This window comes from Pan paniscus, chromosome 3 (assembly GCF_029289425.2).
Source record: "Pan paniscus chromosome 3, NHGRI_mPanPan1-v2.0_pri, whole genome shotgun sequence".
NCBI lineage: Eukaryota > Metazoa > Chordata > Mammalia > Primates > Hominidae > Pan > Pan paniscus.
The window spans coordinates 130,959,373-130,976,836 of NC_073252.2; the positions used below are offsets into that span (position 1 = coordinate 130,959,373).

Sequence of the window (17,464 nt, forward strand, 5' to 3'; positions counted from 1 at the left end):
CGGAAAACGACTCTACTTTTCCCGCAGGTTGTGGTGGTGTATTCTTGGGTCATTCATTACCAGAAAGCAGCAAAGGACCTTCCTATCTCTTTGCATATGAAGGAGATTGAATAGGGGCTTCTTTCGTGAATAAACAACAAATTCCTTGCTAGTGGCCCATTAATTAAAAATATATATTTATAGATCTTTCCTTAGAGAACTGGCATTCTATCCACTCTCCAGCATTAAAGAGTTCGCGCTGTGTTTTAACTTCACAAGAACTAGCTATGTGGATGTGCCGCGTTGCCCCTGCGCCTCCGGAATGGGCACTCACAGCTGGTCAAGCGCGTCCTTCGGAACTCAGGGAGGCTCCGTTGGGGCTTACACAGAGCTAAGCCCTGGGCCAGGGAGGATGGATGCAAGTACCGTGCATGTGCAAACGTGTTCGCAGATACCCGCAGCGATGCACACTCGGGCCCCTCGTGTGCACGGGCCCTGCCCACCACCCCGCCCGCGTTCGCCGCCGCCCCACTGTCCTCACCCCGCGGGCTGACCCCAGGATTGGCAGAAATCAGTGGTCTAATCTAGCATGGTGGGTAAAAGGATCGATCTCCAATTGCCAAAAAAAAAAAAAAAAAAAAAAAAAAGAAAATAGCCGGTGTTCCCAGCCGCTGCGTGGCACTTGGCCGCACAAGGCGCAGGGATATCAGAGGCGCTTTGCAGCGCTTGGCGGTGCTGTGTGCCGGATGCCCCAGAGCCCGGCGTTAGGATGGCGGGCTCGTAGGAAGCGGCTCAAATCAACTCCTCAGTCACTGATGAACGCGCTCACGGCTCGAAGCTAGGTCCTCGAGTGAGTTAATCTACTTGGTAAGTATTTTGTGAATATGTATTTTGGGAGGAAAGAGGCACGTCGAACGCGTCTGCCCGTCTGTAAGCGCTGTCATCCCCACATCCTTTAGCGTGAATTCCTCCGCTTTTTAGGAGTCACCTCCACCCCCTACTCCGTATGCTTCGCGCCTTTCCTCACGGCCCCGTCAGACCCCCTCACCTTTAGATTGACACATGCCATATAATACCAACTTTTTAAATGCCCTGCCAGTCTCTGCTAGGGTCCCTTAATTAGGTAACCCTTGCCAATTAGTGGGCCCTGCGCTACTTTTTCCCTTCTCGATGATTTATTTCCATGATCCGTATTAGGGAAAATACCTTAAAGGAAAAAGAATGTTAGCATCATTGGAAATCCCGCTCCTAGGGGAGGATATCGCAGCTGTTGCTATTATGTTTTCGCATTTGCTGATGCAAACAGGGGAACCTCTCTATTCCCTCCCCATTACCTGCGGCTGGGGACTGGGAACTTTCCGCGGCATTGTCCCCAGCCAGCGCCTCGGGACCTGCGGGGCTGTTCTCGCTCTCACACTCACACTCACCCCGGCCGCTCGGGCGAGAGTTCTGTCCCGCCCCGCCCGGCTGCCGCGTGACGTGTCTGTTTGGCGGCCAGTTTGGCCAATCATCGGCAGCTCGGTGGGTGGTGCTCCTGGGCGATTGGTTGGCAGAATGAGGGCGCTGCACAAAAACGGAGAAGCCGAGCGCTCGGAGCTCAGAAACTGCCAGCCCAGACCACAGGCTCAGAGGCTGAAGCAGGAGGAAGGAAGGACTGGAAGGAAAAAGAGACAGGTTAGAGGGAAAGAGGCTTGGGAAGAAAACAGCAGAAAAGAAACTGCTCATTACACTTACAGAGAGGCAAGTAACGATGGAGATGAGGACAGAGGGAACCAAGACTCTGAAAGACAAAAAATACAAATAGAGCGAAAGAGGAAAAAAATGTCAAGAAGAACATCCATCCGGAGAAATGAAGAGAATGAAAGTTTTAAGCTGCAGAGCCGTTCTGTGCTTTTCCGGCACAAAATTATATCGCTGATTTTAAGCCCTTTTGCATTTGCCAGCCGTTGACATTAAGAGGCATGTTTAACGGTGCCAACAGCATCTCCTTTTCCTTCTCCTCTTCCTCTTCTTCTTCTTCCTCCTCCTCCTCCTCTTTTTCCTCCTCCTCGTTCTCCTCCCATCAGCAAGAAGACAAACCGAGGACAGTCTTGAAATATCGAAATTTCCTCTTTGGGATTTGCCAGCGCCGCGTTGCGCCAAGACTGTCGGAATAAAGGACGCTGACTATTGTATTATTGTTATTTTATTAATTGGTCAGTGGAAAGATTACAGATGAGGAAAGGGGACGCCTGTCACCCTTCCTGTGCTAAGATTTAAAAAAGAAAATGAGGCTGGATTGCGGGAAGCTCTAAAATGAAGCAAAAGGAGTAAGATTTTTAAAGACAGAAAGCCACAGGAGCCCCCACGTAGCGCACTTTTATTTGTATTTTTTCAGATTTTTTTTTGTTTCGTGGTGGTGGGGGAGGTGATTGGGTGGCTGACTGGCTGCGGGAAGCTACTTCCTTTCCTTTTGGAGATGATTGTGCTATTATTGTTTGCCTTGCTCTGGATGGTGGAAGGAGTCTTTTCCCAGCTTCACTACACGGTACAGGAGGAGCAGGAACATGGCACTTTCGTGGGGAATATCGCTGAAGATCTGGGTCTGGACATTACAAAACTTTCGGCTCGCGGGTTTCAGACGGTGCCCAACTCAAGGACCCCTTACTTAGACCTCAACCTGGAGACAGGGGTGCTGTACGTGAACGAGAAAATAGACCGCGAACAAATCTGCAAACAGAGCCCCTCCTGTGTCCTGCACCTGGAGGTCTTTCTGGAGAACCCCCTGGAGCTGTTCCAGGTGGAGATCGAGGTGCTGGACATTAATGACAACCCTCCCTCTTTCCCGGAGCCAGACCTGACGGTGGAAATCTCTGAGAGCGCCACGCCAGGCACTCGCTTCCCCTTGGAGAGCGCATTCGACCCAGACGTGGGCACCAACTCCTTGCGCGACTACGAGATCACCCCCAACAGCTACTTCTCCCTGGACGTGCAGACCCAGGGGGATGGCAACCGATTCGCTGAGCTGGTGCTGGAGAAGCCACTGGACCGAGAGCAGCAAGCGGTGCACCGCTACGTGCTGACCGCGGTGGACGGGGGAGGTGGGGGAGGAGTAGGAGAAGGAGGGGGAGGTGGCGGGGGAGCAGGCCTGCCCCCCCAGCAGCAGCGCACCGGCACGGCCCTACTCACCATCCGAGTGCTGGACTCCAATGACAATGTGCCCGCTTTCGACCAACCCGTCTACACTGTGTCCCTACCAGAGAACTCTCCCCCAGGCACTCTCGTGATCCAGCTCAACGCCACCGACCCGGACGAGGGCCAGAACGGTGAGGTAGTGTACTCCTTCAGCAGCCACATTTCGCCCCGGGCGCGGGAGCTTTTCGGACTCTCGCCGCGCACTGGCAGACTGGAGGTAAGCGGCGAGTTGGACTATGAAGAGAGCCCAGTGTACCAAGTGTACGTGCAAGCCAAGGACCTGGGCCCCAACGCCGTGCCTGCGCACTGCAAGGTGCTAGTGCGAGTACTGGATGCTAACGACAACGCGCCAGAGATCAGCTTCAGCACCGTGAAGGAGGCGGTGAGTGAGGGCGCGGCGCCCGGCACTGTGGTGGCCCTTTTCAGCGTGACTGACCGCGACTCAGAGGAGAATGGGCAGGTGCAGTGCGAGCTACTGGGAGACGTGCCTTTCCGCCTCAAGTCTTCCTTTAAGAATTACTACACCATCGTTACCGAAGCCCCCCTGGACCGAGAGGCGGGGGACTCCTACACCCTGACTGTAGTGGCCCGGGACCGGGGCGAGCCTGCGCTCTCCACCAGTAAGTCGATCCAGGTACAAGTGTCGGATGTGAACGACAACGCGCCGCGTTTCAGCCAGCCGGTCTACGACGTGTATGTGACTGAAAACAACGTGCCTGGCGCCTACATCTACGCGGTGAGCGCCACCGACCGCGATGAGGGCGCCAACGCCCAGCTTGCCTACTCTATCCTCGAGTGCCAGATCCAGGGCATGAGCGTCTTCACCTACGTTTCTATCAACTCTGAGAACGGCTACTTGTACGCCCTGCGCTCCTTCGACTATGAGCAGCTGAAGGACTTCAGTTTTCAGGTGGAAGCCCGGGACGCTGGCAGCCCCCAGGCGCTGGCTGGTAACGCCACTGTCAACATCCTCATAGTGGATCAAAATGACAACGCCCCTGCCATCGTGGCGCCTCTACCAGGGCGCAACGGGACTCCAGCGCGTGAGGTGCTGCCCCGCTCGGCGGAGCCGGGTTACCTGGTCACCCGCGTGGCCGCCGTGGACGCGGACGACGGCGAGAACGCCCGGCTCACTTACAGCATCGTGCGTGGCAACGAAATGAACCTCTTTCGCATGGACTGGCGCACCGGGGAGCTGCGCACAGCACGCCGAGTCCCGGCCAAGCGCGACCCCCAGCGGCCTTATGAGCTGGTGATCGAGGTGCGCGACCATGGGCAGCCGCCCCTGTCCTCTACCGCCACCCTGGTGGTTCAGCTGGTGGATGGCGCCGTGGAGCCCCAGGGCGGGGGCGGGAGCGGAGGCGGAGGGTCAGGAGAGCACCAGCGCCCCAGCCGCTCTGGCGGCGGGGAAACCTCGCTAGACCTCACCCTCATCCTCATCATCGCGTTGGGCTCGGTGTCCTTCATCTTCCTGCTGGCCATGATCGTGCTGGCCGTTCGTTGCCAAAAAGAGAAGAAGCTCAACATCTACACTTGTCTGGCCAGCGACTGCTGCCTCTGCTGCTGCTGCTGCGGTGGCGGAGGTTCGACCTGCTGTGGCCGCCAAGCCCGGGCGCGCAAGAAGAAACTCAGCAAGTCGGACATCATGCTGGTGCAGAGCTCCAATGTACCCAGTAACCCGGCCCAGGTGCCGGTAGAGGAGTCCGGGGGCTTTGGCTCCCACCACCACAACCAGAATTACTGCTATCAGGTATGCCTGACCCCTGAGTCCGCCAAGACCGACCTGATGTTTCTTAAGCCCTGCAGCCCTTCGCGGAGTACGGACACTGAGCACAACCCCTGCGGGGCCATCGTCACCGGTTACACCGACCAGCAGCCTGATATCATCTCCAACGGAAGCATTTTGTCCAACGAGGTAAGGCTGAAGCTAAAGGACCACCATCTCTCATCTCCTCCATCAGAAAGCCTCCTCTAGCCCGGCCCTTGTATCTCTGGTGCACTGTATCTATTTTTAGGATATTAGCTTATGTGTATCGTTGTGGGAGCGGAGATGGGCGGTCACCTTCTCCCACTCCTTCGTGTGTAACCTAACTTTCGCGTTGTTCCACCCTTTCACATTTATTTTCATTCCGTCCCCTTGGTACTTTGCCACCTTGGAGCTCCCTCCTTTGCTCTTCCATCTTTCCTTTAAAACCTCAATTCCTGTCAGTCCTTTCCCTTCTCAGTAACCTGGGCATGAAGGGAAACTGCGTGAAGGGAGAGGGAAATGTGGAGGAGGGACTTACTTTCTAGCACTGGCAAAGGTCTTTTTTCTTTGCGTCTGTCCCAGGCATTAATAAAGTTGGCTCTATTTTGCTTTGTTTAACGATGCTTTTAGTCGCATGTACAAGTAAGCTATAGATTGTTTAACTTTACACAGTTGTCTAACCTCGAATGCATGTTTTAGTGAACAAGTTACCAGATCCTTGTCCTCTGAACTCGGGTTGCAAAAAAAGCCTTCAGTTCGGCTCTGGACAGCATTTACAGACGCTCTTGAAGCCGAGCGCCCACACAGTGTGAATTTGAATGAAGCTGCGTTGGCACAAACCCCTGTTAAGAGTAAACTAACGAAAGGCTTAAACAATTGTTGTCTTAAATATATCTTTTTAGCTAATAATCACCTTCTTGCCACTGTTTTGGATAAATCACTGCTGTTGGCTTTCTTCATAAAAGAATTTGGCTTGTCAATTCTGACTTCTTTTTAAAAGGATGGAGAAGTGACAAAGTTGGAGGGTGGGGGTTGGGGGGAGAACAAAGTTGGTTTATGTGAAAGCAAGCTTGGACCGGAAAGGTGTGTGGGTGGTAGAGGTGGGGAGGCGAATGCAGAGGGCCTTTGGAGGGGAAAAGAATGGGGGTGGGGGGGCGGGCAGGATTATGAACTCCTTTCCTGGCAGGTTATTTTATTTGAGTCTTAGATATTATTAATTGACTTTCATGAATATTTGTACAGCTCATTTGTATCTTAAGCACATTTTGAAAATAAACAACAACATAATTCCATAAAATATCCAAACTTTTTGCTTATTGAGCGTGCTGTTTTTCTTGTGTCAACCAGTATGCACCTAAACACTTTTTTAAGCCACTGAAGAAAAAGACAGCAGAATATAAACAGGTTGACTCTGTTAGAGACAATATATATATGAGCTCTAGCCATGAGGTCATTTGCATTTTCTCTTTAAAACACACACACACATTTAAAGTTAGCCAATTTTTTTTAACCTTTACAAGTGACTAAAATGTGGATTTAAGTGTCTCTGCATATCTCCCCTGCCCTTACAGAACAATCACTAGGATGAGGTTTTAGGAGAGCTTGGAAATTGATAAAAATATATACAATTACTTAAGCTAGATATAGTTCCTAACCTCAAAAGTAGACTGCTAGTTCAACCCATAGCATTCAAATGCTCTTGATTTATTTATTTTTTTCCTAGACTAAACACCAGCGAGCAGAGCTCAGCTATCTAGTTGACAGACCTCGCCGAGTTAACAGGTATGGACTCTTTTTCTCCCTAGCAGTAATGGACAATTTACAACCTAGTAAAAGTAGGAAGTAGGTATATTATTCTAAATTAAAATTAAAATGTATAAAATATTTTCAATTAAGGCAGGACATAAATATGAACTATATTGTGTTTCCTAGACAATACATTAAAAATTGTACATTATATTTCATTTATATACAACGCTTAAACTATATTTGAATATTTTGTCAATTTACACTCCTACACAGCTTCCGATAGTCTTCCTCACTGTTCCAAATGTATATTTATATCTATTTTATGAAAATGATATAAACATGTATTTAGCTCCAATTATAGAGTAATGCCTAAACTTTACATGACTTAAGTGCTCAAAATGACTGTTAATCGATCATTTTTAAATAGTTAAGCTTAGGCTATAAAAACTAGCTTTATGCAGAAACAAAGCCAACTAAGAGGTCTGTGAGTCTGCAGCACCATCTGTGACCATGTGGTGGCAGAAGAATGTTTTCTGTGTTTCTTCACCTTTTTTATTCTAATATTCACATTTTTGTACTTCTAGTTCTGCATTCCAGGAAGCCGACATAGTAAGCTCTAAGGACAGTGGTCATGGAGACAGTGAACAGGGAGATAGTGATCATGATGCCACCAACCGTGCCCAGTCAGCTGGTAAGTGTGATCAAAGGGCAATCTAAATGCTAACTTTTATAGTTTTTGTTTTTAAAAATAAACCTAGGAAGGATGATGTCCTAGGCAATTTTCCATAGGTCTAATGCTGGTAACTCTACAGAAAAATAGTGTCACTCTACTTTGATAATTGCAGACTTAAAGAGAATTGTAAAAATGCGATGTTCCTTTGGAGAGTTAATGTTAGGAATTCATTGAGGAGAGTGTCAGAATACGAAATAGATCTTGCTTATGTAATGTTCTTTAATGGACACATTGCATACAGAAAGACATAGCTCTCTCACCTGGTCCGGTTACCAGTCTTCAGTCAATTAAGGTATTCTTAAACTTGTTTATGGATGAGATAACTGAAGATGGATAAAATTGATTGACCTGCACAAGGTCACAAGAAGATAAATGGATGACTGAAGACTAGAATCCACATTTCTTGTTTTCCAGGGCAATGCATTTTACACACCACCAAGTATTGAATGAGAAAAGTAATGGTGATTAAAAGTCATTAATGGATTGAAAACAGAGTTTCTAATCTTGAGTCTTAGGCTTCAGAACCTTAGGTAATATGTGATAATGTGTATTTTTTGGAGTGTCCTCGGTTTCTTCATATTTTCAACAGGGTCCATGACACATCAAAAGGTGAACTCTGAGTATATTTGTTTGTGGGCTTGATGGTAGTCACTGATAGGTTTCAATGTGCTATATATTCATTTTATTTTACTTTTCTTTTTAGAAAGTCAAGTTTTATGAGATCCTGGTAACTCTTATTACTAATACTAAAAGGAAACTCTTACATGAAATAAAATATGTATGTTAAAATGAAAATGATTTAATAAACTTCTGGTGTCCTTCCTAATTTTTTGGTTTTCATCTTTGAAGGGTGTTTGTTGAATATTTTACTTTTTCTATGTAGTTTTGTGTTTATTTGACACATGAAGAAATAGAAAGGCTAGTCAACTTTTCTAACTCCTGAAAATGTCGATCTTAGACTGTCTCTGGGTTCAACTCTCTTGAGACTGGACCTTTATTTTACTTAATAATATAACCATAGAGTGATAGGTTCTTATTTTCAAGGTGATATTAGTCCTCGAGAGCACCCATTCCTTAACACACTTGTGGACCTCTGGATGGTGCTGAGGCAGTGTGTCAAAGGGCAGCGTACACCCCATGGTGGCCTGGCAGCAGTGGTTGCTACAAGCCTCTCACTTGGCTAATGTGTGCTGTGTCTGTGGCTGCCTTAGCCTTGGGAAACCCAGGCAGGAGGAAGGGAAAAAAGGCTGCTCAAGGGTCTCTTTATATTGCTGTGAGTCATTAATATGCAGGCCTAATGAGACTTGAGAACTGCCAAGAATCCCCGGAGGTCTCTGCCCCTTGCGGGCCTTCACGCTAAGTGAACAGAGCATCTATTTAGTGTCTGGGAACCTGACAACAAAGCAGATCTTGCCAGAAGTTTATATGTGAGTACAAAGTCCCTTTCATTTTTGCCCTATATATGGCATATGATTTATTGTTATCTTTAAAAACTGTACATTTAGCATTGCTCATTCGTGTTCTTTTTCAGAGTTTCTAATTTAACTGTCAACCTTTTAAAACTTTTAAAACAAAATGTTTAATGTTTTAAAAAGAGTATTTGTTGCATGTTTCTTTGGATGCATTTTACTCCTTTCCCACCCCACACGCCCCGCTTTGTTTTTCCTGTAGCACTTCAATCTCAATGAACATTTCAATTAGTTTTGTCCCTCAGACATAATGACCCATAATAACCTAACTGAAGAAAGAGAAATGAATAAACATCTGCAAAAGAGCCAAATTTGGAAGATAGATGAGAACATATTCTTATCAGTGCATCTTCCCAGTAGCTACTTCATTTCACAGTCACTCAGTGTTACCATTTCTGTAATGTTTCTTTCAAATTATTGGAGATGTCAAAGCATTTAAAAGAATACTAAAATGTTAAAATGTGTTGTGGAAAACATTTCAGCCAGGCAGTTTTTGTTTTTATCAAAATGTTAAAATTTTTTTGTATCTTTAAGTTCTTAAACATGTAAAAGTGTTACAGAATTAGCAATCCTTTTATGTATCTCATTAATAGTTACACGGCAGCCACAACATACTGGGCACAATAATAGCTATTTTAGGATTGTAATAAAGCACTTACGTTAAGAAGTGATTGCACCTTTGTGTGCTGAATTGCAATCAGATTTAATGTCTAATTTTATTGTAAGAATGATTTTGAAGTGTTTTCTTTTTTAAGTATAAAACCTCAAATGCAGAGAATTAAAATGCATTTACTTAAAGACTTTTTTCAATCCATACTGCTGTTATGTACTATAAACCTCACATCAAGCAGCTAGACTATTTCCAAAAATTTAAGCCCATTTCAGATAAATCTGTTTTATTTCATTGTAAAGCCAGATATTAATGATTTTCCAATTTTGCAAAATTAGGTAATATTACTCATAGCATAGCTTTCTAAGTTCAGGATAGGAAAAAAACATTGTGTTACAATTAGCAAATCTCACTTAACTAGGTTTTAGTAGGGAAAAGTTAGATTATCAAGCAAAACTAACATTAGAAAGATAGAGACTCCGAATTCTCTCTTTCAGTTTGTACCATATTCCACACTATAGTGTACAGACTATTTAGCTTAGTGCTTCACCTGTTTAAACTTCCTTTTTCTTTATTCCTATTTCTTTTTCTACATTAACATTATTCTGTATTATTTATTTAGATATGCCTTCTATTTATTCTTTTATGAATAGTTTTCTTTTTTTGTTCTATCTTCCACCCCCTCCTTCTTGCTTTTCTTTTTTCTAAGCCATTTGCCGTCACCAATGTTGTTCATAGAAGGGCTTTAAACACGAAGGCAGCTGCACAGAGAATCACATAAGCTTTTTCAGTTTTCCACTGCACCTGGCTCCATGTGTGAAATTCTTCGCCTTGACCACTGCTCTGTGGCACTTTCTTTCTATAGCCTTGTCAAGGTGCTTCCCGTTTTTTTCAGTGCACTATTGATGTATTGGTTAGATATGGCAGTAGTCCAAGGAGAAGTGGTAAATGCAGACATAAACCATCACAAGAGGAAAAACTGATTAATCACAGCTTAAACAGCCAAAGAATTGGACTTTAAAGAAATATGTTTTCAACTTTATTATATCATTAGATTAAAGCATAATTATTTCTTCTATTTTAGGATACAGATAGAATATTTTAAATTGTATATTCTTAAACATTTTAATATTATTTGAGGTATATCTAAAGTGATCTGTTTAGTAGTGAGAGGTTGCTTTTTCCATTATAAAATACCTACATTGTCAATAATGCTAAGCTTAATTATAGATTTATTTTTAATACCTTGTGCCTTTAAAAAAATATGTTGAAGAGAGAATCCTAATAAGTGATTGAATTACTTGTTAGACATTCTCTGAAAATTGTCAAATTTCTCTTCAATAATTTTTTCTTTCAGTTACAGGAGAACTTATCTTCCAAATATGTTTAGTTTCTAACTAATTATAGATATAATGCATGGTCAAAATTTGGCTATGAATTTTAAAAATAAAGTGATTTGATTGGTCAGTAATTTCAAATTAGTAGATAAAATATATCATTGAAATGCATTGAGCCAGTGCATTACTACAATATCAGCAATAGAATTCTTGGTTTATTATAAACACAAATACCTATTTCCAAACTCCATTAAGAATTTAGATAATTGCCAAATTTGATTTTGGGTTTATATATAAAATGGATTTACACCAGTATTTATAAAACCTTATTCACTAGTGAAACTTTGAGCTGCAACTTGAAAATGTGGAGAGATTTATAACTGGAGGCAATATAGAAGACAAAATATTGAGAGAAAATGGTGAAAAATATATATATTTTTAAAGATTATTGGTAGGGAGAAAATTTTGATGGGCATATTTTGATTTTGTTCATGAGTGAGTTATGTTAATAACTATCTGCTTCAAAACCATGTTTTTCTAAAACATACTGCAATTTTTGTGGTTACAATTAATGTATTTTAAGTAGTTAAAAGAGGACTAGAAATCTTCTCAAAAAATGAAAAGTTTTATATCTTCTTTAAAATTAATTTATCATATTTGGAAAAAAATAAACGTTTTGAATGAAAGCTTGTTGCACAAAAAGAAATGTTCACACAATATTGTATTATGACAGTCACCAAAAAAGTAGCACAAATTGAATTCTAAAATTTTTGAAATCACAATTTGGTCTCAATGGAAATATCCACTGCCTGTGAGTATACAGGACAGGTTACTTGCCAGTTGAAAACCATGTACTTTAAAATTTGTCTAAATATATCTTTGCATAACAGGCAGTCTATCACTTCAGCTATCATCCCTTGCAGAACAGATTATTTCTGAAAAGTGGAAAAAATAAATAACTAGAAAAAGAGATTGCAAGTAAAAGGTATATGTTGCAACATTTATTAGATATTACCAAAATTTCAAAACTGAGGTTTGGAATAATAGACATTGGAGACTCTGAAAGGTGGGAAGACTGAAGCCAGGTGAGGGATGTGAAATTATCTAATGAGTACAATTTACATTATTCAGGTGATGGTTACACTAAAAATCCAGACTACACCACCATAACAAAATTGCACTTGTATCCCTAAAGTCTATTTAATTGTTTTTTTAATTTAATTGAATTTTGGTCTGTAATTTTCTGTTGTAAAATCCCACAGTTTCCATAGTAAGGGCATTTGAATGAGAAAAAGAAAAATTAAGTTAAACTTATTAACTTTTGAGCTGCCAATTTGAGCTATTAAAAAATTGTAAGAGCAGTGTTAAAGTTATGCATTTTAACATATCCTAGCTACTGTAATATCTGGCATGCCTGTGCATCATAAAGTCATTTATCACAACAAAACTTAAATATGCCTCTGCTTACTTGGTAATTAAAGTACTATATTTAATGGGACTAGCGACAGGAGATAAAAGATAAAATGTTAGTTATACAGTATCTTCCGAAGGTGAGGAATCGTAGTGGAATAAATTTATATAGCTCTCAAACTATATAACTACATAACAAATGAAAAAATCAATTTTAATTAATTTTTCTGTTACTTATCTGAAGTTTATTGATTTACTATTTACATTGTTTTAAATGTTTGTTTCTATGTCTGATTTTTCTTCCTGAGAAATAGGTACACTTATCAATAAAACTGGTGAAATATTTATGTACAATTTGAGCCACCTTACCTTTCCTTCTAGTTATATGAAGCTGTATATTATTACTAAAGGACTTCCACTTTAAAAGGATTAATTCATAGATTTATTAACAACATTATTTACATGTTTATTGTCTCTGTAGAGTGATACTGTTCATTTAACAAAAAACTTTTTCTATATCCTCACTTTTTTTTTTTTGCCATGCACATGCTATAGTTTATTTTTAATACAGATTCTCAACTTGTGTGAACTTTACTACATAATCTAAGGAAATTTTAACCAAACTCAAATAATCAAAAGAGGCAGAAGAAAAACATACTTTCCAGATAGGAAAATAGGCACATTGGGGTATAAACTACATAAAAGTAATTTCTACCAAAATCAAGCAGTATCCTAATATATGTTGACATACTAGATTATTAAAATTATGTGTGGAAGCGTCATATTCACAATTAGAAGAGTAGTTGGGCCTAGGTGCAAAAAAAATATGTGAAAGGTTGTATATTGCCTTGTCTAGCATATTTAAAATGATATGTAGTCGTCATGTGAAGAAAAATGATATTAGTTCTAATGTATATTGGAATGTAATTATATCAGCTATTCAAATTGAGTATATGTTTATTTTAAAAATAAATAATTGCTCGTAATAATTTTACTCTTAAAGACGTTTCTACTATTAAAAAAATCTATGTTCCCCCATCATTCTATTAATAAATAGGCAGCACTTATCATGTCAAAGTATCAATCTTCTCTCTGGTTCTGTAGCCTCTACCTAGTTAGTATGTAAATGTGTATCAGGGACATTCTAGTTCCCTTTCTTTTTTTCGTTTCACATATCTTCTTGCAGAATTAGGATAAAGGAGTGAGCTTCTCTGGTGTCTAGTGAAACATTTACATGTTTTACATGCTGTTCTCAGTCAGATTCGTTAATCCCAGCTTCAGCTCACGTTTCCGTTCCTCAACAGTTCACTGATCAGTAATTTATTTCCAGACTTATACAGGAAAATTATCAGTGAAATATTATAATCAAAGTCAGACTTAGCATTCTACATAGTTTAATGTAAAATTTTAAAAAAGTCATTATGCAATGAGATTAATATATGATAAGAAGCTTGGTGTTACTTTTTTAAATTTATGTAATTTGCTGTTCTTAACTCCAAAATACTAGAGTTAAGTATTAGATAATCTAGATAATCTAGATAGTGTTAGACAAACTAGAGTGTTCATAATTTTGAAAAATTATTTTATTTTATATATGCAGATAACATATACACAAATACACATAAATCAATATGTAACAGAATACTATCAGGAATTTAAAAACCAAAACTTGCTCAAGAGCTCAAATCACTTGTGATATTAATAGAAGTAACAATCAAGTATGTTCATTAAATAAATATTCTTTTGATTTAAAAAATGTTTTTCCAGACTGTGCATGGATTCGAGTTTCTTTTCTACAGACTAATAATATACTTTTGTTTTTCAAATTGATCCTCTTTTAAAATTTTTTTATTATTTTTTCTTTTTTTAAAATATTATTTAAAAAATAAAGTGGCCTACTAGGCACTGTCATTCCACACCCAGCCCCACGCCAGTGAGCCGGGGAGCTTCTTAGCCATTTAAAGTTTGAGAATAGGTTGAGATTGCTTTGGCCCTGTTTTAAAATATCTGATAGATATGTTACTATGTTTAGAAAAACATTAAAATGCTATTTTTGTTTATGTGTTTTTCTGTGTAGTGCTATATATATCAGCATTAATATCAAATAGTATTCTGTAGTGCTTGAAAATTCTTATGCTTTGCTTAAGAAACTGAATGACCTTTCTTGATCATAATCAGATAATATTTGTAATCTTGTCAATCTAAGGAAGACAATGAAATTTGAACTTGTCCTTTGAAATCTTGGTATTATAGGATTAGTAAGCAAACAACTCTTTGTTGACTAGGACAATTGTGTTCCACTATAGAGCAAGTAATAACGTATTTGTCAATAGTATCTGCAGTTGATTTACACTGCATTTGGTTACCTTGGTTTCATTAATTACAGTCATTTGTTCTGGATTTGTCTAAGGTGGTAAATAATAAGTGGTTTTTAGTAATATGGACTACCAGAGTGTCATTGAGGAATACCTTTAGGAAGTCATTTCCTAGAAACCTCGGAAAATATGCTTTTAGCTGCTAATGAAATTGTGTTTTATTCTTGTTTTTTACTGATTTTCCTCTGTGTATGCCACATTTCTGTTGAATTTCACTTTCTGCTTCATATTCAAATTTCATAATCTAAATATCATTTTTGGTGCTTGGCATATTTCTTATGTTTATTTGTTTTTAAGGAAAAAAGTCAGATATTTATCATTGTTAGGGATCATGGATTTTAAAGCTTTTACACCTTGTTGTTTTATCTGTTATGAACTTCACAAGAGATTTTTTAAAAGATGTCTACTATTTTTATTCACCATTTCCCAGTTATTTAAATTGTTTAGAGCCAATATTTTCCCCAATACCCTAAGTAGTTTAGAAACATCTATCTCAGAGGCCTCTTTGCCAGAAGAGTCTTATCTTTTACATTTGCAGATCATTTTCCCTTTTTAAAGTGATGAACAAAAATGAGACAAAACAATATTTGGTTCCTGTCAGGATAAGCCAGGAAAAATTTGTTAAGACACCTTCACTTGTCACCCTTTATGCTACCTGTAATCTTACACTGCTAAGTAACTGGTCATGTTGGTGAAGACTACATCCGTAGTTTCTGTTTTCTGCTTACAGGTATGGATCTCTTCTCCAATTGCACTGAGGAATGTAAAGCTCTGGGCCACTCAGATCGGTGCTGGATGCCTTCTTTTGTCCCTTCTGATGGACGCCAGGCTGCTGATTATCGCAGCAATCTGCATGTTCCCGGCATGGACTCTGTTCCAGACACTGAGGTGTTTGAAACTCCAGAAGCCCAGCCTGGGGCAGAGCGGTCCTTTTCCACCTTTGGCAAAGAGAAGGCCCTTCACAGCACTCTGGAGAGGAAGGAGCTGGATGGACTGCTGACTAATACGCGAGCGCCTTACAAACCACCATATTTGAGTAAGTATTACACAAAGGGCTCTGTTAAAGTGTTCCCTTTGAGGAGATAAAGTTCAACATTCCACTCTTTTTGGTAAAAATGGAGTTCAGGTTTTTTTAAGAAATAAAGATAAAAGTGACTGGATGCTGGCAGCACTTTAGGGCAATATTCTTTATTTAAAATAATAGATTCCTCTAACATTGAGACATTAATAATTGCACTGAGCTCTTTCAAAATATAGGACTATATTCTCCAAATTGATTATTTTATATAATCATTGCGAACAATAAAAATGCTTTGAGATTCCATAATATATTTCCTTTGAGGATCTTGGTAATGAGAAATAGAAATATTTTTCTTTTAGTTAATGGATAAATATTACTGGCAATTCAATATCTTGGTCAAACTACATAAATAATGTTTGATAAAGATAAAACTCATAACAACTCAATCAAAAGATGACTTATCTTATATAGCAGATCCATCCTACATAATGTTTTATTTCATCTACTACAAAAATAGCTGTGGAACTTATAAGCTAGAACAAAAGATGAGACAGATTGTAGATATGTCATTTCTTTTATGACTGATGAAATTGAAAAGTAAAAGAGTTTTTAAAAACTTAAAGGAAAAAAACAGAGGAATATTTATTTTAGCCTTTATGAAGTATAACGTGAAAAGCAAAGATTGAATGCATTGAGGTTGTGGCTACTAACCTGGACATAGATAAAGCAAATAGACAAGTGTTATATGCTTAAAGGAATGGTCTTTTATTAGATGCATACATTGTAGTGACAACAATAGGTGGTGTTTTATGAAGGATTGTTTTCAGCTTTTCAAATTACTCAGAACCACAAATACCCCAGCATGATGTACCACTTTAGCACTTCAGAACCAAAAAATCATTTGTTTTGCTTTATTTTTTAAAGTTATACAAAGAGAGAACAAATACTGAAAGACAGGAAATATTGAGATGTCTAAAATGCAATTTGGATGCTAATGTCTTAAGTTTAACTCACAAATCCACACATGCTAGTGAATTAAAATAGCCTAAAATCAAACTTTAATAAGTGAGGAACATGATGCGATCTTTGCCTCTGAAATTGAATTCTGGATTCAAAATTTTATTTATTATTAAAAGTAAAACTTTTCCAAATTTTAAACAGCATATTTAACTACTGTTTCACTTAAACTAAGAATGTACATTATAGAAATACATTATTAATCATTTCAAGGCAAAAGTGAAGGGTATATGATTCAGATTAATAAAAATTTGCATTTCTAAATAAATACAAATATTTGCTTTTACCATGTAATAACAGGTAAATCTACTTCAAATATAGTGGGAAAATCAACTTGCCCTCTTTTGCTCTTAGTGAGTACTAATCTTGGTGAAATTACACTTACATATAGACCTGGAATTTTAAACATTTACAAATGTCTTTTCTTTACTGACTGGATTTTTTTATTAATAAGACTAATGGAAACAATTTTTGTTATTAAAATATTAATGCTGCATATATTTTAATGCAAATTTTTCTATTTCTTAAGAATCTGGTCTTTCATTTAGAAAGCTGATTCAGGGATTATGAAATTTATTAACATTTATGTGTGTTGCTAAAAATCAAAAGAATGCATCTATTATTTCACCAGGAAAATTTTAATTATTTGCTCATTTTATATATATATTCATATATATACACATATATTCATATATATACACAAATATATTCATATATATTTGTATATATATGCACTAACACATTCCAACATATATTCATATATATACACATATTCATATATATACATACACATATTCATATATATATGAATATATATATGTTGGAATGAGTTAGTTTTTAATA

General features: G+C 39.3%; 1 protein-coding gene and 1 long non-coding RNA gene across 10 annotated transcripts in view; one reads left to right on the forward strand and one right to left on the reverse strand.

The window, feature by feature from the left end:
• Positions 1-1,411, reverse strand: part of LOC129397632 (uncharacterized) — a 55,440-nt gene extending 54,029 nt beyond the window's left edge. For all 8 annotated transcript variants that reach the window (XR_010112031.1, XR_010112028.1, XR_010112027.1 and 5 more), the window contains exon 1: positions 1,314-1,411. This is a non-coding gene — a long non-coding RNA (uncharacterized LOC129397632). The remainder of the gene's footprint in view (positions 1-1,313) is intronic.
• A 1,014-nt stretch (positions 1,412-2,425) lies between these two features.
• Positions 2,426-17,464, forward strand: part of PCDH10 (protocadherin 10) — a 58,468-nt gene continuing 43,429 nt past the window's right edge. For both annotated transcript variants that reach the window (XM_034959144.3, XM_003813984.7), the window contains exons 1-4: positions 2,426-5,068; positions 6,624-6,682; positions 7,234-7,340; positions 15,314-15,619. In XM_034959144.3, coding sequence (XP_034815035.2) covers positions 2,438-5,068; positions 6,624-6,682; positions 7,234-7,340; positions 15,314-15,619 — 3,103 coding nt within the window. In that variant the 5' untranslated portion in view covers positions 2,426-2,437. The remainder of the gene's footprint in view (positions 5,069-6,623; positions 6,683-7,233; positions 7,341-15,313; positions 15,620-17,464) is intronic.